This window comes from Rutidosis leptorrhynchoides, chromosome 8, assembly GCF_046630445.1.
Source record: "Rutidosis leptorrhynchoides isolate AG116_Rl617_1_P2 chromosome 8, CSIRO_AGI_Rlap_v1, whole genome shotgun sequence".
Taxonomy (NCBI): Eukaryota; Viridiplantae; Streptophyta; class Magnoliopsida; order Asterales; family Asteraceae; genus Rutidosis; species Rutidosis leptorrhynchoides.
The window spans coordinates 104,205,084-104,224,566 of NC_092340.1; the positions used below are offsets into that span (position 1 = coordinate 104,205,084).

Genomic DNA, 19,483 nt, shown 5'->3' on the forward strand with positions numbered 1-19,483 from the left:
AAGCTAAAGGAAAATCGCACTTCTCCTCACCTCACCACACCATGCCAACAACACAAAATAAATTAATTCCTAGTTAATTAAGTTTACACATAAATATTTTCATTAAGACCGTACCATTAATTTTTCTTGTTCAATTGAATGTACGGAAGACTTAGGACCGTCCATGCGTTAGCATATACTCCGTACTACATATATTGCAACCTTCATAAAGAGTTGAATGACTTCGTTAAGTTTGACTTTACGATTGCATCTTTCTTTTGATGGCATTATCGAGTTAGTTACCTTTTGAAAGCTGAAAGCATATATATATATATAACTAATATATATTGCAAATTAGACAAAATTGATATTGAACATTGAACATACATATGATATGAATGTATATATGATGGTTAAATTTACAGTTACATCGAATGCCAATATACAGATTAAAATTGTCGTTGATTATAACAAAGGATGGTGTTGATATATATGAACTTTGACAAATCCACTGCAAATATATACAATAATAACTATTATATTATATACAAGTTCATAATGAATATACGGTATCATCCATTAACAAAAATTGTTGTTCAATAATCAAATTTGTTCTAATTTGAAAAATGATTTAATTTAGAGGTCATCGTACTAAAATCAAATTTAATAATCAATCTTATAAATGATTATAGTTAACACAATATTGCTGATATTAGTAGCTACATCTCTCAAATGATACAACATATTCAATCACTAGCTAATTAATCAACACCTTCAACCTAGCTAGCTAGCTCATGGCTTTTACAACTTAACATCATCATATCCTACCACAAATCAAATTACTAAAGTACCCTTCACACCATAATCTATCACCCACTCCACACACAAACACACACACACACACACACACATAAAATATATATAATTGAACTCACCTAAGCAACTCCATGGAGTTAGCTATCATATGAGAAGGTTGATTAGCAGGCTGACCACATGTTCTAATTAGCAAATTAGAATTATTGTTCATAGTAGTAGTACTACTACCACAACATCCAACATTAACATTCAATGGTGTTGATGTTTTTATCGTCACACCGCCGCCAACTCCACTGCCACCGCCGGCTGCCGCAGCTTGTTCCAAAGATTGGACTTGTTTTTTCAAAAACTTCATATAATGAGCTGCCTCATCCAACATAGAAGCAGTGTCCATTTTTGTACCACCGGGTACTAATCTTTGCAATATCCTAATCCTCTCACTAATCCTCTCCCTCCTATGCCGTGCAGCAACACTTTGTGGGTCCTTCGATATCTTTACGTTACGTCTCTTTGGCGGTTTGATCGATTCCGGGTCAATCTGGACCGGCTGCAAAGCGGCCATCCTGAATATCATCTCTCTCATGGCTTCAACTGAGTCTGGCTTCTGTTGAAACCAATTCCCACGTGGGAATGTTCTCACGTGCTGTGATGGGATAAACAGAGGAGGTGGATTACGGTAAATAAGGTGTGATAGTTGTGGTGGTGCGTGGTGGTTTGTGGTGGAGCTTTCGCCGGAGAATTGTATAAGTGGTGAGTCGGAAAGATCTTGAAAAGGAAGGGGGAATTGGTCTGGAAGTTCATCAAGTTCCATCATCATTGGCATCATTTCCATTGATTAATTTGATCTTTTGGGTTGTAAATTTTATGTGAAAATAATATAACGGATTAGAGTGAGAAAGAGAGAATAAAGAATTAGGGTTTTATGAATTATGAATAGAATAGTAGTGCAGGAATATGCAAGTGAAAGGCTATAAATAACATCATCTTCAATATTCATGCCTAATATTTTAATTTTTCCTTTTTTACGAAAAACTTATTAATTGTAAACGCATATGAAAATCAACGAATACAACTAATACAAAAATAAAGTGATTATCACCAAATTACTCATTTTATTTAACCTTGTTGACTTAGAGCCTTATTTTTTTCTTTTTTTATTTTTAGAAAATTTGCCTGCGCTTTGCGTCTTTGCGTCTGTACTTAAAAAAGCTAGGTCAACAGGCATTTAACATATGTTTACTGTTCACACTCACAACCACACACGCAAACTCTCTGGTGCCCACACGCTCGTCACTCGCAATATCATCATCTTCATCCTTACATACTCGCAAAATCACTCGCAAAATCGTCATCTTCATCCTTACTAGCTATCTTCATCCTTCCATCTTCATCCTTACTCCCTCATCGTAAATCCTCATCTACACCACCACCATCATCGAACGAACAAACGCTCGACTACACCACCACCATCATCGAACCACCATCATCGTTCATCATGGCTCATGAACATGTTAGATTTCTTCGATCTAAGTTATATTCATCGATTTTTTTAGTGATTGTGCCAAAACATTATTTTTGCACACCAATCGTTCGATTAAATGTCTCAGAATTGTGTTTGTATACATATATAGTAATAAAAAGGTAATCCGTAAAAGTACAAAAAATCTACCAAAATCTTATCCAGAAAATCAAGAAAATCCAATCCTGATAAGACGCAAGACGCAAGGTCATTTTTTTTGCGCTGCGTCCGAACGCAAGAACGCAAATACGCAGGGACGCAAGCCTCTTTTTCTTGCGCCTTGAGAGAGCAAATTGTCAATTTTTTTAGGGCTCTCAGTCAACAATGATAAATATATAAATATCACCGATACAATCTAAGATGAAATATATAATTAAACGGGTAGATAGAAATAATAGGAATGTTTTAAAAAAAGTTAATTAATTATATTAAAAAGCATAATATGGTCTTTGTATTGATAAAATGAATAAGAAGTCCCTTAAACAAATAAGAAGATTGTTACTGTTGATGTTCGAGTTGCTGCTGCTGGAAGAAATCCTTCTGCTACAGTTGTTGCAAGTGTGTTCGGTTCAAGCCCATTGTGGGAATGGACAAGGGTTCCTGCTGCCCGCACAATTGATGAATTGCAACGGCTAAACAGGCTGCTAAGTACGGTTATTTTGGAGCATGGAAGGGCAGATTCGTGGAGCTGGAATTTGCCATCGAATGGAAGGTTCTCAGTAAAGAAGTTGTCGTCTATCATGGAAGAAAAGGTATTCGAGGAAGCCTTAAGCAGGGATGTCAAGACCATCCGAAAACAATCTGATTCCAAAAAAGATTGAGATTTTTGCGTGGCGTGTCTTACAAAAGAGACTATCGGTAAGAATTGAATTAGATAAAAGAGGTATCGATTTACATAGTGTCCGATGTCCACTTTGTGACGATGACTTAGAATCGGTGGAACATACACTTATTTTTTGTGATCGGGTGGAAGAGATATGGACACGTATATACATTTGGTGGAACCTTGGTACCTTCTCATCATACACTATTCAATTGTTATTTTGTTGCAATACATCGACGACTACCTCCTCCATGGGTTCTAGTATTTAGCAAGCGGCTGTTTGGGCTAGTGCATATTTGATTTGAAAGAATCGGAATAATACGATGTTTCAAAAATAAATGTTAGAATGCTCTGGTTGCTCTAAACGAGATTCAATTATTGACTTTCAATTGGATTTCGAAGAGAGTAAAAGGCATTTCAATCGACTGGAACGAGTGGCTCATCAACCCGGAAAAATACTGTAATTCGTGTTTTCAGACGATGCAATCTCGGCATCTGATTTATATGTTCATGTAGTTATATCTATTATTGTACTCGAATTTCGTTTTTCGTGTGGGTGGCCCTGGTATTGGGCCAGCCGAGTTGCTTGTACTTATTGTTGGTGTTTTATAAAATTGTTGCTTTTTGTAAAAAAAAAAAAAATTATAAATATTCCATAGTCGGTACTCGGTACTAGTGATATTGATCTTGATGTTGATCTGATAGTCGTACGTACGTATGATTGCTAGATAGATCTTTCTATTACTACGTAATTAGAATTAGAATTGTGACTAAAGTTAAATCGTTTGGAGTATGTAACCGAAAAGAGCTCAAGTCATTTAAAAATAAATCAACTGATTATATCCATGATATTTACAATCTACAATACGTACTGTAGATTGTTTAACCCTATCTATATATATGTACGTTTCAATTTGAAGTAAAATATTAGTGGAGCATTGTGACGATGAGGTGGAATAAGTGGAGCATAGTCTTCTAGGTTGTAAACATGCTCTTGATATTTAGAGCAAAGTCTTCGATTGGTGGAACATGAATCTGTTTTCGATCTTAAGTGTAAATGAGATCTTTCTTGGAAATTCAAACACTACGATGTCGACACTTGAAGCAAAAATCTGGCAAGCGGTTATTTGGTCGTGTGGGTATCTCATATGGAGGAATCGAAACCACATGATTTTCAAACAAAAGTGTTGGAGTCCTCCTGTTGCGTTATGCGAAATACAAGTGTTATCATTCGAGTGGATCGCGAAAAAATGCAAAGCGAAGTCTATCTGTGAAAATGTAAAGATATAGATTAATTTAATGTGATGATTAGGTTTATATTAGTTTAATGTTATGAGGGGATGAATTAGTAAAAGAAGTATATGAAGACTTTGTAATTTGAAAGGTGAGTTTTTATTACTTGAAATTGTGTTTAGTGTTTTTGTACATAGATTTTGCAAGGCCTCTTGGCTATTTATAGACTCCAATGAGTCGGTCATGAAGCTTCTAGCTACTACTAGTTCATGTAGCAACTTCTAGTAATTACTTTACAAATATCTACTACTAGTTCTAGTTAATTCTAATAAATATCTACTAAATACAATTAGTTAATTCTAGATTACTCTAGAAATACATTAATATTTCAACACTCCTCCTTAATGTATTTCGATGTTACTCCGAGCATGTTACGTAGGAACTCGAACTTGGGTCTTGGTAGTACTTTAGTGAAAATGTCTGCAATCTGCTCTTCGGTCTTGCAGTATTTTAATTCAATATCTTTCTTGGCGGAGACTTCTCGTAGAAAGTGATACTTGATGTCAATATGTTTTGTTCTGCCATGGAACACTGGATTCTTTGCCATCGCGATTGCAGACTTGTTGTCGCAATATATCTTTGTAGCTTCGTCTTGTTTCTCGCTCATATCTTCTAGTATTCTTCTTAGCCATATAGCTTGATTAGCTGAGTTTGCGGCTGCGACGTACTCGGATTCAGCTGACGATTGTGCCACCGTTTCTTGTTTCTTTGATGTCCATGAGAATACACCAGATCCAAGTGTGAATGTGTATCCTGAAGTACTTCTCATGTCATCTACCGATCTGGCCCAATCACTATCTGTGTATCCCTGAAGCTTCGAGTCTATAGTGGGCTTGTACCATATACCATAGTCCATGGTACCTTGCAAATATCTTAAAATTCTTTTAGAAGCTTCATAATGTATTTGAGTAGGGTTTTGCATGTACCTGGATAGCAGACTCGTTGCGTACATGATGTCTGGTCTTGTTGCTGTTAGATATAGTAGACTTCCAATGAGACTTCTGAATCTTGAAGCATCCGCTTTCTTCGATCCATCCTCTTGTCTCATCTTCTCATTGGCAACTAGTGGCGTCGCGACAGTTTTACAACCGTATAGTTTAAAATTTTTCAGGAGATTTTCTGTGTATTTCTTTTGGCATATGAATATGCCTTCATTTTCTTGACTGATTTCGATGCCAAGAAAATAGCGCATCAAATCAAGGTCGCTCATCTCGAATGTTTTCATCATGTCTTCTTTAAATTCTTGTATCATTCTCTCATTGTTTCCCGTATATATAAGATCATCGACATACAAGGAAATAATGAGAGTGTCAGAGTTACCTTGGGTTTTGATGTAGAGTGTGGGCTCACTTTGGCTCCTCCTGAATCCTGAACTTGTGAAGTAGCTATCAATGCGGCTATACCAAACACGTGGTGCTTGTTTCAGTCCATATAAGGCTTTCTTTAGTTTTAGGACTTGATTTTCTTTTCCTTTCTTAATGAACCCTTGTGGTTGCTCCACATAAATTTCTTCTTCCAGAAATCCATTTAGAAATGCTGATTTTACATCTAGTTGGTAAATCTTCCACCTTCTTTGAGCTGCTAGCACCACAAGTGCTCTTATAGTATCAAGTCGTGCTACATGTGAGAAAGTTTCGTTGTAGTCGACTCCAGGTTGTTGTGAATAGCCTTTAGCTACTAGCCTTGCTTTGAGTTTTTATATAGAACCGTCAGGGTTGAGCTTTGTTTTGTAAACCCACTTTACTCCAATGATTTCTTTATTTTCTGGAGGATCAACTAACTCCCATGTGTTGTTTTTCTCTATCATTCTGATTTCTTCATTCATAGCAGTCACCCATTTTTCATCTATGGATGCAACTTCATAGCTTTCAGGTTCTATGGTTGTAAAGTTACATGCCTCGTATACCTCTGCTAATGCTTTGACTCTTCCAGGTGTGGACTCTGGGCTTGACTCGTTTTGCGCCAAAGGTAATCTTGTCGATGGAGAAGTTGGTGTAGCAGGGCTCGTTTCACCGGTACTTTCTTGTTGTTCAGAATGCTCAACTTGTAGTGGTTGTTGAGCTGGAGTTTCTATAGATATCCGTGGCAGATATGTTTGTTTTTCAACTTTGTCCTTCTCCCAGTTCCAAGAAGCGTCTTCATCAAACTCCACGTCACGGCTAATCACGATGTTATTAGTCTTCAAGTTATAGACTCGGTAGCCTTTTGATTGTGTGCTATAGCCCAAGAATATTCCTTTTTCTGATTTTTCATGGAGCTTGTGACGTTTCTCCTTAGGAATATGGATGTAGCAGATAGATCCAAATACTCGTAAGTGTTTTGCCGACGGTTTCCTTCCACTCCAAGCCTCAATAGGTGTCTTGTTTTCGACGGCTTTCGTGGGACATCGATTTAGTATATATACAGCTGTGTATACAGCTTCAGCCCAAAAACTGTTTGGAAGGCCTTTTTCATGTATCATTGTTTTGGCCATTTCCATTACAGTTCTATTCTTACGTTCAGAGACGCCATTTTGCTCAGGAGCGTAACCAACAGTGAGTTGGCGTTCAACACCTTCATCTCCGCAAAATTTATTGAATTGTGTAGAGGTATATTCTTTTCCTCTATCACTCCTTAGTGTTTTTATATAATGGCAACTAGTTTTTTCTACAAAATTCTTGAACTTCTTGAATATAGTAAATACTTCAGATTTTTCACGCATGAAGTACACCCACGTCATTCTAGAATAGTCATCGATGAAGAGAATAAAGTACCTATTTTGGTTATGTGACGGGGTCCTCATTGGTCCACAAGCCTCAGTGTGCACCAGTTCCAGTATACCTTTCGCTCTCTAAGCTTTGTCACGAGGGAAAGGTTTTCAATGTTGCTTGCCCATCATACATCTTTCACACGTGTCGGTGATCTCTTCTATATTAGGCAAGTCTCTCATCATATTCTTCTGTTGGAGGATTTTTAGTGCGTGAAAGTTAAAGTGGCCAAATCTTCGATGCCATAGCCATGATTCTTCAACTTGAACTTTCATGGCTGTGTCTTGGATATACTGCCAACGAAGCGGAAAGTTGCGGTTCTCCATTGGCACTTCAGCTATTAATTTATAGTTATTTTTCTTGTCACGAATAACGCATGATTTGTCTTCGAAGAGTAAAGAGTATCCGTGCTCCATCATTTGTCCAACACTCAGCAAGTTACTTGCAAGGCTTGGTACTAAAAGAACGTCATTAACAGATCGAGTGACGTTATTAGTTTGAACAGTTATTGTACCTTTGCCTTTAGTGTCAACAAGCGCTCCATTCCCTAGTTTGACGCGGGACTTTACGGGGGTGTTGATACTATCAAATAACTTTTCATCTCCTGTCATGTGGTTGCTGCACCCACTGTCGATCAACCAAGTATCGTCCCTCTGTTTATTTGCGACATGACAGGCATAGAATAGCTGATTTTTGTTCTCCGGTATATCTTCACTTTCTTCCGTGAAGTTAGCTCGATGATTTTGTTTTACACGACAATCTTTTTCTAGATGCCCAAATCTTTTGCAGTTATTGCATTGTGGTTTCCCTTTGTGGAAACAATCTTTCTCCAAGTGGTTTGTCCTTTTGCAAATACCACATGGAGGGTAGCTTTTTCTTTTTTGATCGAACCCGGTTCTGGGTTTTGATCCTCCTCTCGAATTTTCTTCAAGAATTCTTTTCCCCCCATTATTAGATTTTTGAGACCTTATTTTGAGTTTAGACTGAAAGGCACTTTCGAGTGAGTTTTCACTACGCCGACTCAGTCTAGCCTCATATGCTTCAAGAGAGCCAATTAATTCTGGTACCGACATAGTCTCGATGTCTTTCGACTCTTCGATAGCAGTAATGACATGATTGTATTTTTCGGTCATACTGATAAGTATCTTTTCTACGATCCTTTTGTCAGTTATATTATCTCCATAGGCTCTCATTTAATTTACTATTTCTTTGATTCTAGAGTAGTAGTCTTTAACGGTCTCGCTCTCTTTCATATTTAAATTTTCAAAATCCCGTCTTAGAGTTAGTAGTTTGACGGATCTTACCTTGACGTTTCCTTGAAATTCTTCTTGAAGGATCTTCCACGCCTCTTTGGATGTCGTAGCTCCCATGATTCGTGGAAAGATAGACGGTGTCAAGGCTTGTTGAATGTACCCAAGAGCAGCAGCATTTCTTACAATATTTTTGTTGTATTTTTCTTGTTCTTCCGCGGACAGAGTTCCGACGTCCTTTGGAGTTGTAAACCCGACTTCGACAATATCCCACAAGCTTTGTGCTTGGAAATATGTCTTCATTCGGATACTCCAAAAATCATAGCTGTCGCCATCAAATATGGGGACGGGAATATTGTATGTACCAACGGTAGTCATGGTGTATTCGAACAACGCCCAACACGGCTCTGATACCACTTGTGAGAATGTAAAGTTATAGATTAATTTAATGTGATGATTAGGTTTATATTAGTTTAATGTTATGAGAGGATGAATTAGTAAAAGAAGTATATGAAGACTTTGTAATTTGAAAGGTGAGTTTTTATTACTTGAAATTGTGTTTAGTGTTTTTGTACATAGATTTTGCAAGGCCTCTTGGCTATTTATAGACTCCAATGAGTCGGTCATGAAGCTTCTAGCTACTACTAGTTCATGTAGCAACTTCTAGTAATTACTTTACAAATATCTACTACTAGTTCTAGTTAATTCTAATAAATATCTACTAAATACAATTAGTTAATTCTAGATTACTCTAGAAATACATTAATATTTCAACACTATCGATTGACACACTTGGCTACATAACCCTCGAAGTGTCCTTTCATAATCTCATACTTTGTTTTGTTAGATTAACATCTTGTTAGTTAGTTCACTATGCGAACTGTTTTCGTGTACATTGGTGGAGGTCTGCTATAATCTTTATGCAGGCCCATTGCTGTAATATTGAGTTATATTAATAAAAGTATTTCTGCCTTTAAAAAAAAAAAAAAAATTCCAAAATAACATCGGCTAAGTTATAGATCGATCAAACGTTGGTAATCATCTAATTAAATACTCTCGGATATACCGTTAAATGAATCCGCTTGTTGAAAACTCCACAATACTTAAAGCTCTCTTTATTTATGAACCAAGGAATTAATTTTGAAAATTGGAAGTCGATCGAGAGTGATGAATGTAGTAGTAAGGGAAAAAGAGGGTGAAAAACAAAAGTACGTGTAGATATTTGTGCAACTTTGAAACTGTCGTGGTTGCTAATTTCAGAAAACTCCACCATAACACATGTCATGCTTGTACGTGGACTAGTTTACTTAAAAATCGGCTTAGACCACTCTTATCCATGACGGTTCGTCATGGGATCACTAACTGGCACATCAGGGCCACATCATCACCTTCTTCCCATCACTAACCAACCACTAAATGCTAACATCCATGACGTACCTATCACTTGGTCTCACCTCTATTTTTTATATTAAACTTTTATATTAATATTAACTTATATATAATAATTAAAATTCTAAAAATAAAAGTTTTACTAATAAAAACATTACAAATTCCTAAAAAAAAAAACATTACAAAGCCCTAAATATAAAAAAATTACAAAGTCCTAAAATAAAAAAAAAAAAAAAAAAAACGATTACAAGACATGAATTTTAAAAACAACAAACACTACTCGTCTTCGGTAAACTTGTTCTTATACTTCTTCGCTATGTTACTCCTTGCTCGCATCAATAACTCGTATTTGTCGGGTGAAATGTCGTAAGACACCGGTAGCGATAGAAGCTTCAAACTTTCCAACATCATACGAGTCTCAACCTCCTCCTCCAACTTTTTCGTCCGTTTTTCAGCTTCCTCCTTGATCGCCCTCATGGTTTCACGTGTTGCATTTGCAGTTTCATAATCCGCGGCTCTAGCATCCTCCGAAGAACAACGAGATGCCGCATCCGACGAACAAGAACTCTTTTGACTCTTTGCACGACCCAGTGGACGGCGGAGTGATGGACCTTGAAATAAATTCTCCAAATTTATTGACAGGGTATCAGTCGAAGTCGAAGTCGGAGTCTCATCAGCATCTCCCAAATTGACAGGGTCAGGCTCGGTTGCACGACGTTTGGCGCTCACCACGATTTCATAGACTTTAAATTGAGGACATTCTTTAACAACCCTCCACGCATCTTCGTACGCGAAGACTTTCTTTTGTTGCTCACGAAACGCCTTCTTAACTGACACCAAAATATCGTTGTCGTTGGCTCCACTAGGCTAATGCTTCACAAGTTTTTCATAAAGTGCAACAAATAGCTTGATATCTTTGGCCATCTTGGTCCACTTGCCCAATATTTGATCCATATGCCTTTGTTCCCTTACTTGAGAGTTGTAATCTTCTCGGATGGTCCCCCAAAATGAATTATGTGTTTGGGCGTTTCCAATCTCGGGATTTAGAGTAACTCGCATCCAACACTCGGCCAAAATTGTAGTGACCCGAACTTTTCCATATTTATATATATTAATTGAGATTGATATTTACATGACTAAATGTTTCCAACGTGTTAAGCAATCAAACTTGTTAAGACTTGATTAAATGAAATAAGTTTCATATAGACAATTGATCACCCAAGTTGACCGGCGATTCACGAACGTTACAAAATTGTAAAAACTAAATATTGTGGTATATATAGACATATATATATGGTTGACATGAGATTATGATGAGTAAGTATCTCACTAAGTATATTAACAATGTGTGATATACATAAGAAATGAGATTACTAAGTTAAGAAACTCGAAATGAGATATATAGCGATTATCGTTATGATAACGTCTACTAAATATATATGTATCATATTAAGATATTGATACACTATATTTAACATGATAAAATGATATTTAAATATATCATTAAGTGTGTTAACAATGAACTACATATGTAAAAACAAGACTACTAACTCAAGAATTACGAAACGAGACTTATATGTAACGATTATCGTTGTAACGATATTTTAATGTATATATCATATTAAGAGATATTCATACATCATAATATCATGATAATATAATAATTTAACATCTCATTTGATATAATAAACATTGGGTTAACAACATTAATTGAGATCGTTAACTTAAAGGTTTCAAAACAACACTTACATGTAACGACTAACGAAGACTTAACGACTCCATTAGAATGTATATACATGTTGTGTTTTGATATGTATTCTTACACTTTTGAAAGAATTCAAGACACATATCAAAGTACTTCTACTTAACAAAAATGCTTACAATTACATCCTCGTTCAGTTTCATCAACAATTCTACTCGTATGCACCCGTATTCGTACTCGTACAATACACAGCTTTTAGTTGTATGTACTATTGGTATATACACTCCAATGATCAGCTCTTAGTAGCCCATGTGAGTCACCTAACATATGTGGGAACCATAATTTGGCAACTAGCATGAAATATCTCATAAAATTATAAAAATATTAGTAATCATTCATGACTTATTTACATGAAAATAAAATTACATATCCTTTATATCTAATACATATACCAACGACCAAAAACACCTACAAACACTTTTATTCTTCAATTTTCTTCATCTAATTAATCTCTCTCAAGTTCCATCTTCAAGTTCTAAGTGTTCTTCATAAATTCCATAAGTATAGTTTCATAAAAATCAAGAATACTTTCAAGTTTGCAAGTCTACTTCTAAGCTTTCTAATCCATTCCAAGTAATCATCTAAGATCAAGGAACCTTTGTTATTTACAGTAGGTTATCTTTCTAATTCAATTTAATATTCATATTCAAACTTTGATTCAATTTCTACAACTATAACAATCTTATTTCGAGTGAAAATCTTACTTGAACTGTTTTCGTGTCATGATTCTGCTTCAAGAACTTTCAAGCCATCCAAGGATCCTTTGAAGCTAGATCCATTTTTCTCATTTCCAGTAGTTTTATCCAGAAAACTTGAGGTGGTAATGATGTTCATAACATCATTCGATTCATACATATAAAGCTATCTTATTCGAAGGTTTAAAATTGTAATCACTAGAACATAGTTTAGTTAATTCTAAACTTGTTCGCAAACAAAAGTTAATCCTTCTAACTTGACTTTTAAAATCAACTAAACACATGTTATATATCTATATGATATGCTAACTTAATGATTTAAAACCTGGAAACATGATGAACACCATAAAATCAGATATACGCCGTCGTAGTGAAACCGGGGGCTGTTTTGGTTTGGATAATTAAAAACTATGATAAACTTTGATTTAAAAGTTTTTCTTCTGGGAAAATAATTTTTCATATGAACATGAAACTATATCCAAAAATCTTGGTTAAACTCAAAGTGAAAGTATGTTTTTCAAAATGGTCATCAAGATGTCGTTCTTTCGACGGAAATGACTACCTCTTTAGTAATTGACATGTAACTTAAATTTCTGACTATAAACCTATACTTTTTCTGTTTGTATTCTTAAATTAGAGTTCAATATAAAACCATAGCAATTTGATTCACTCAAAACGAATTTAAAATGAAGAAGTTATGGTAAAACAAGATTGGATATTTTTGATCTTTTTAGCTACGGGAAATGTTTAACAAATCTATACAAATCATATCCTAGCTAACTTATATTGAATTATACATGTATTCTAATATATTATGTAATCTTGGGATACGATAGACACGTATATAAATGTTTTGACATATCATATCGACCCATGTATATATATTATTTGGAACAACCATAGACACTCTATATGCAGTAATGTTCGAGTTAGCTATACAGGGTTGAGGTTGATTCCAAAAATATATATACTTTGAGTTGTGATTTAGCCTGAGACGTGTATACACTGGGTCATGGATTGATTCAAGATAATATATATCGATTTATTTCTGTACATCTAACTGTGGACAACTAGTTGTAGGTTATTAACGAGGACAGCTGACTTAATACACTCAAATCTTTAAAACATAATAAAAATGGTTGTACTTATATTTTTATCATACTTTGATATATATGTACATATTTGTATAGGTTCGTGAATCGATCCGTGGCCAAGTCTTATTTCTGAGGAAGGAAATATTTGTGAAAGTGAGTTATAGTCTCACTTTTAAAATCTAATATTTTTGGGATGAGAATACATGCAGGTTTTATAAATGATTTACAAAATAAACACAAGTACGTGAAACTACATTCTATGGTTGAATTATCGAAATCGAATATGCCCCTTTTTATTAAGTCTGGTAATCTAAGAATTAGGGAACAAACACCCTAATTGACGCGAATCCTAAAGATAGATCTATTGGGCCTAACAAACCCCATCCAAAGTATCGGATGCTTTAGTACTTCGAAATTTATATCATATCCGAAGGGTGTCCCGGAATGATGGGGATATTCTTATATATGCATCTTGTTAATGTCGGTTACCAGGTGTTCACCATATGAATGATTTTTATCTCTATGTATGGGATGTGTATTAAAATATGAAATCTTGTGGTCTATTGTTACGATTTGATATATATATATATATATAGGTTTAACCTATAACTCACCAACATTTTTGTTGACGTTTAAAGCATGTTTATTCTCAGGTGAATACTAAGAGCTTCTGCTGTTGCATACTAAAATAAGGACAAGATTTGGAGTCCATGTTTGTATGATATTGTGTAAAAACTGCATTCAAGAAACATATGTCGATGTAATATATTTCTATTGTTAACCATTATGTAATGGTCATGTGTAAACAGTATATTTTAGATTATCATTATTTGATAATCTACGTAATGCTTTTAAAACCTTAATTGATAAAATAAAGGTTATGGTTGTTTTAAAAATGAATGCAGTCTTTGAAAAACGTCTCATATAGAGGTCAAAACCTCGCAACGAAATCAATTAATATGGAACGTTTATAATCAATATGAACGGGACATTTCAAAAATCCTACTTTCATCGTCCGACCACATAACTTTTGCTCTTTTTCCTTTTTTTGGAGAAGGCAATTTCTTGTGTTTCTTCGACCTCCTCAAAATCGGGTTGTGTTTCTTGCACTGCCTCGGGTTCGTCTTCTTCGAATGATGTGTCAAACGTAGGTATATAAGGGCTTTGAGGTTGGTTGTGTTGAGGGGTTTGTGAAAGGACCCGTTCATATACATTATAAACGATTCACAATAGTTGATTACATTGCGAGGTATTTGACCTCTATATGATATATTTTACAAACATTGCATTCGTTTTTAAAAGACAAACTTTTTTTACATTGAAAATTGACAGGCATGCATACCATTTCATAATATCCACTATCCAACTATAAATTGATTTAATAATAATCTTTGATGAACTCAATGACTCGAATGCAACGTTCTTCGAAATATGCTATGAAAGACTCCAAGTAATATCTTTAAAATGAGCAAATGCACAGCGGAAGATTTCTTTAACACCTGAGAATAAACATGCTTTAAAGTGTCAACCAAAAGGTTGGTGAGTTCATTAGTTTATCATAATCATTTATTTCCATCATTTTAATAGACCACAAGAATTTCATTTCCAGTTCTCATAAATATACGTCCCATGCATAGAGACAAAAATAATCATTCATATGGTGAACACCTGGTAACCGACATTAACTAGATACATATAAGAATATCCCCATCATTCCGGGATCCTCCTTCGGACATGATATAAATTTCGAAGTACTAAAGCATCCGGTACTTTGGATGGGGTTTGTTAGGCCCAATAGATCTATCTTTAGGATTCGCGTCAATTAGGGTGTCTGTTCCCTAATTCTTAGATTACCAGGCTTAATAAAAAGGGGCATATTCGATTTCGATAATTCAATCATAGAATGTAGTTTCACGTACTTGTGTCTATTTTGTAAATCATTTATAAAAATTGCATGTATCCTCAGCCCAAAAATATAAAGGGTAAAAAGGCAAATGAAACTCACCATACTGTATTTTATAGTAAAAATACATATAACGTCATTGAACAAGTGCAAGGTTGGCCTCGGATTCACGAACCTAAATTAATTATATATATTTATGTGTTGGTCAATATTTGTCTAACAAATTAGGTCAAGTCATAGTGTACCACAATCCTAATGCTCGAGACTAATATGCAAAAGTCAACAAAAGTAAATTTGTCTCAAAATAATTTCCAAAAATCTATACATGATTAATATATAGTTTAAATATCGCCGTTTTATATTTTTAAATATTTTTAAAAAATTTATTAGAGTAAATAATATAATTTATTTATTAATAAATAAAATTTTATATTAAATTTATATAATAAAATATACTTTTATATATATTAAGTAATAAAATTTATAGGGTTCATTTAATATCATAAAGATAATATGATAGATATTATTAAAGTAAGTTATTACACGTAGTAAAATATGTTTGTATCACATATTTATTTGATAAAATAATATCTATAATGATAGTAAGTAAAAGTTGTATTATTTTGTAATAATAATTCTTATTATAAAAATATCAATATTTATAATTACTAAGATGACATTATGATAAAACGATAATTCTAATTATGATAACTTTAATATTTACGATAATTTTTAATATTATCTTTAAAAAAAATAATTCTATTTAAAATAATAACAATAATGATATTTTATAGTAACCATGATATTTCTATTAAAATGATAATTTTTGTTAAAATGATAGTTTTAATACTAACGATACTTTTAATAATAATAGTAATGATAAAAAATAATAAGAACGATAATTTTATCTAAATCAATATCTTATAATATTTTAATTTCATCATGATACTCTTACTCATTTATTCCTAATCGTTTCGTTTAATAGCTTTTAATCGTCTTTTATATCGTGTTCATAATAATGATAATAATAGTAATCAAAATAATTAGGTGTTACAAATATTTGTTTTAATTACACTAATATTAATAATGATAGTTGCTATAACATTACTAACGATAATACTAATAATTATCCTAATGATAATATAGTAATAATAATAATAACAATAACAATAACCATTTTTAAATATTGATATATATATTAATAATGATAATAATAATAATAATAATAATACTAATACTAATAATAATAATAATAATAATTGGATAATAATAATAATACTAATTATAACTTTAACGATAATAACGATAGTAATAAATAAAAAAAATAACAATTTAATGATAAATCCCTTTTATTGATAAAGATAATAATAATTATAATAATAAGATAAAACTAGAACGACGATAAAAACGCCGATAATAATAATCATTTTTAATAAAAATATCGAAAATTCAATTGATTATAACTTCTAATCCGTTCATCGAAACCATTCGATATCTAAAGGAAAAGTTCTTAATTTTTCGCTAGCTTTCCAAGAACATGCATATCTTATACCTTATCTCAACCGCAAGTGTAACTAATTCAAGATTCAACCTAACCTGTCTAAGGGCAATATCAAAAGTACAAGCATGCATAATCCTAAATACTCGAGCACTAATCAGGGATACACTATTAGTATGTAAAAGTTAAATTATGAGTACTCACGTATCAATATTGAGATTCAATATTGCAGGAAAGGTACGTAGACGTAACGGAAATGATAAACACTATATTGACCTCACGAGCATACCCATGAACCATACCCATCACCTTCATAGCTATAACCCATGTTTTCCTTAGCTCTATCCAGCTCGAAAAATCCATTTTGAAATAATACGCTCATGACCTCGTCGTAGTATTTTATTTATACTAATAATATCTTGAAATAATACTGAGTAAATATATATATATGTAAGTCGATTGAGAGAGTTTAGAGAAATATATTTCAAGTTTCTATGAAATAATGAAACCTATTGAATTCTATTTATAATAGATTTTTGAATTATTAAAGTGAATTATTAAAGTATGAATTATTAAAGTGAATTATTAAAGTATAAATTATTAAAGTGAATTATTAAAGTATGAATTATTAAAGTGAATTACTAAAGTATGAATTATTAAAGTGAATTATTAAAGTATGAATTATTAAAGTAAATTATTAAAGTTAAAGTAAAGTAAAAGTAAAGTAAAGGTAAAGTTAAAGTATAGTAAAAGTATATAAAACTATGTACGTATAATACGCGTATAAATATATATAAAATTAATTTAAATCATTATTTATATTTAATAAAATAAAATATAAATATCGTTATCTTTATCATACTGGTTAAGTAATGAGTTATCAAAAGTGGTTCTAGATATTTATAAAAGTTATATACGTTTTAATAATAAAGTTCTTTTTAAACTAAAAACGTTTTTGTACGTTTGAAAATAAATCAAATAAATATGATAATTTTGTTTTCAAAAACTAAATATATTTAAGAATCATTTTGTTAAAAGGTTAAAATAATGGAAATCGTTATATCATAAAACGTTTTAGAAAAGTAGAATCATATATATTCATAATAGGTTTCAAGTTTTTAAATTACGGTCTGTTGGTGAAGCATGGGATAAAGTCCAAAGGTTAAATAAACGTATGAAAAATGTCGAGTTACTTAACTTGTCGATATCCAACATCTAAGTTATTTACACTCCACGTTCTTACTTATAAATCACTTTACCATTTTCTGAATGTTGTCAAAAAGAATAGATTTCTTAAATTATAGTGGACCTCATAACATAGACCCGTAATCATATCACAATGTATCTGATAAATTAATCATTTGATATTATCTTCTAATTCCATCGATAAACATATTGAAACAAATACGTTCGTGTAAAGTAATATACGTTTAATACTTTATTAATATTCTCAAGTTATAATATATATATATATACATATATATACATATCTATTTATATATAACGGTTCATGAATCGTCGGAATTTGGTCGAGGTTATAATGAATGTATGAACACAGTTTAAAATTCTTGAGATTTAACTTAACAAACTTTGCTTATAGTGTCAGAATAATATAAAGATAAAGTTTAAATTTGATTGCAAATTTCCGGGTTGTCACAGTACCTACCCGTTAAAGAAATTTCGTCCCGAAATTTGAATGGAATGGTCATGGCTGACAATAAGTATGTTTTCATGACGTATACGAGTTGAAAATTAGAGTTTTATTATCATCAAGTAATATAGATAAAGCAATTTGATTTTTGTGAAGGGTACGAGTGAAGTTATCACAAAAGAATGAAATGAGTAAATGCACGTTCTTTTTAACCAATGACATAGTCACGGTTGATTTCCGAAATTCAAGGAATCTAGAGAAAATCTTCGTAATAAGATTTGGTTCTTCGGAAATTAAGGAAGTTAAGATCAACTTTGATTAAATGAGATAATATGTTTTGATTGCTCTGTCGGATATTTTACTATATATCCACCCCCTTCGTTTCCTTATTTTCACAACTCACACCTTTTATTCACTAATATGCTCCATCCAGTTCTGATTCTTGATATACTCCTAACTTTCATATCTGTCATTCTTTTCTTTCATCTGCCACCGGAAGAATCTATTTACTTTTACTATACTCTTAGTTTTATCGTGTTTTTAGTTCTCCCGTGTCTTTATATTACTATATGCATCGATATTTATGGTTCATAATTTTTGGGTCGTCGTTGGGCTTTATATCCTCCTTTATATTTCGAAGTCCCTGCTTCTGTCTTCTATAATTATTGTCATCCACAGTTAATGCTCCCTTCTATTTGCTACGATTTATACTCCTATTTCTATTTCGGAGCTTCATTCTTTCGTTTCCTCTTCTTGAGATTAAGCACCGTAAGTAATGGTCCAGAATTCGTATATATGAATTTCTGAATGAACATAGTTAATGTTCTAAGAAGGAAATTGTAATGGCACGATCTTGATTTGTTAAATTACCAGAATACCCTAGAAAAGACCGAATCATCAAGAAATATTTTCTTGATATTTTAGAGATTAAATAGAATATAGGAGTAGTGTAACATGGCACATGATGACGTTATGATCTGTGAATCATCACGTTCCATTTAGAAACTCAGCATGAATTACTGTAATATAATCACGTTGATCAAGTGTCATTATATTATACTAAC

The 19,483-nt window shown here is 32.9% G+C and overlaps 1 protein-coding gene across 1 annotated transcript; it reads right to left on the reverse strand.

Annotated features, from left to right (window-relative positions):
• Positions 1–910: 910 nt before the first annotated feature.
• On the reverse strand, positions 911–1,627 carry LOC139861174 (transcription factor HEC2-like). The gene has a single exon (XM_071849470.1). It carries the CDS (start codon positions 1,625–1,627, stop codon positions 911–913), a length of 717 nt encoding a protein of 238 aa, XP_071705571.1.
• Positions 1,628–19,483: the final 17,856 nt, after the last annotated feature.

Coding starts and splice junctions, on each gene's coding strand:
- LOC139861174 (XM_071849470.1), bottom strand. CDS start 1,627: ATGGAAATGATGCCAATGATGATGGAACTTGATGAACTTCCAGACCAA.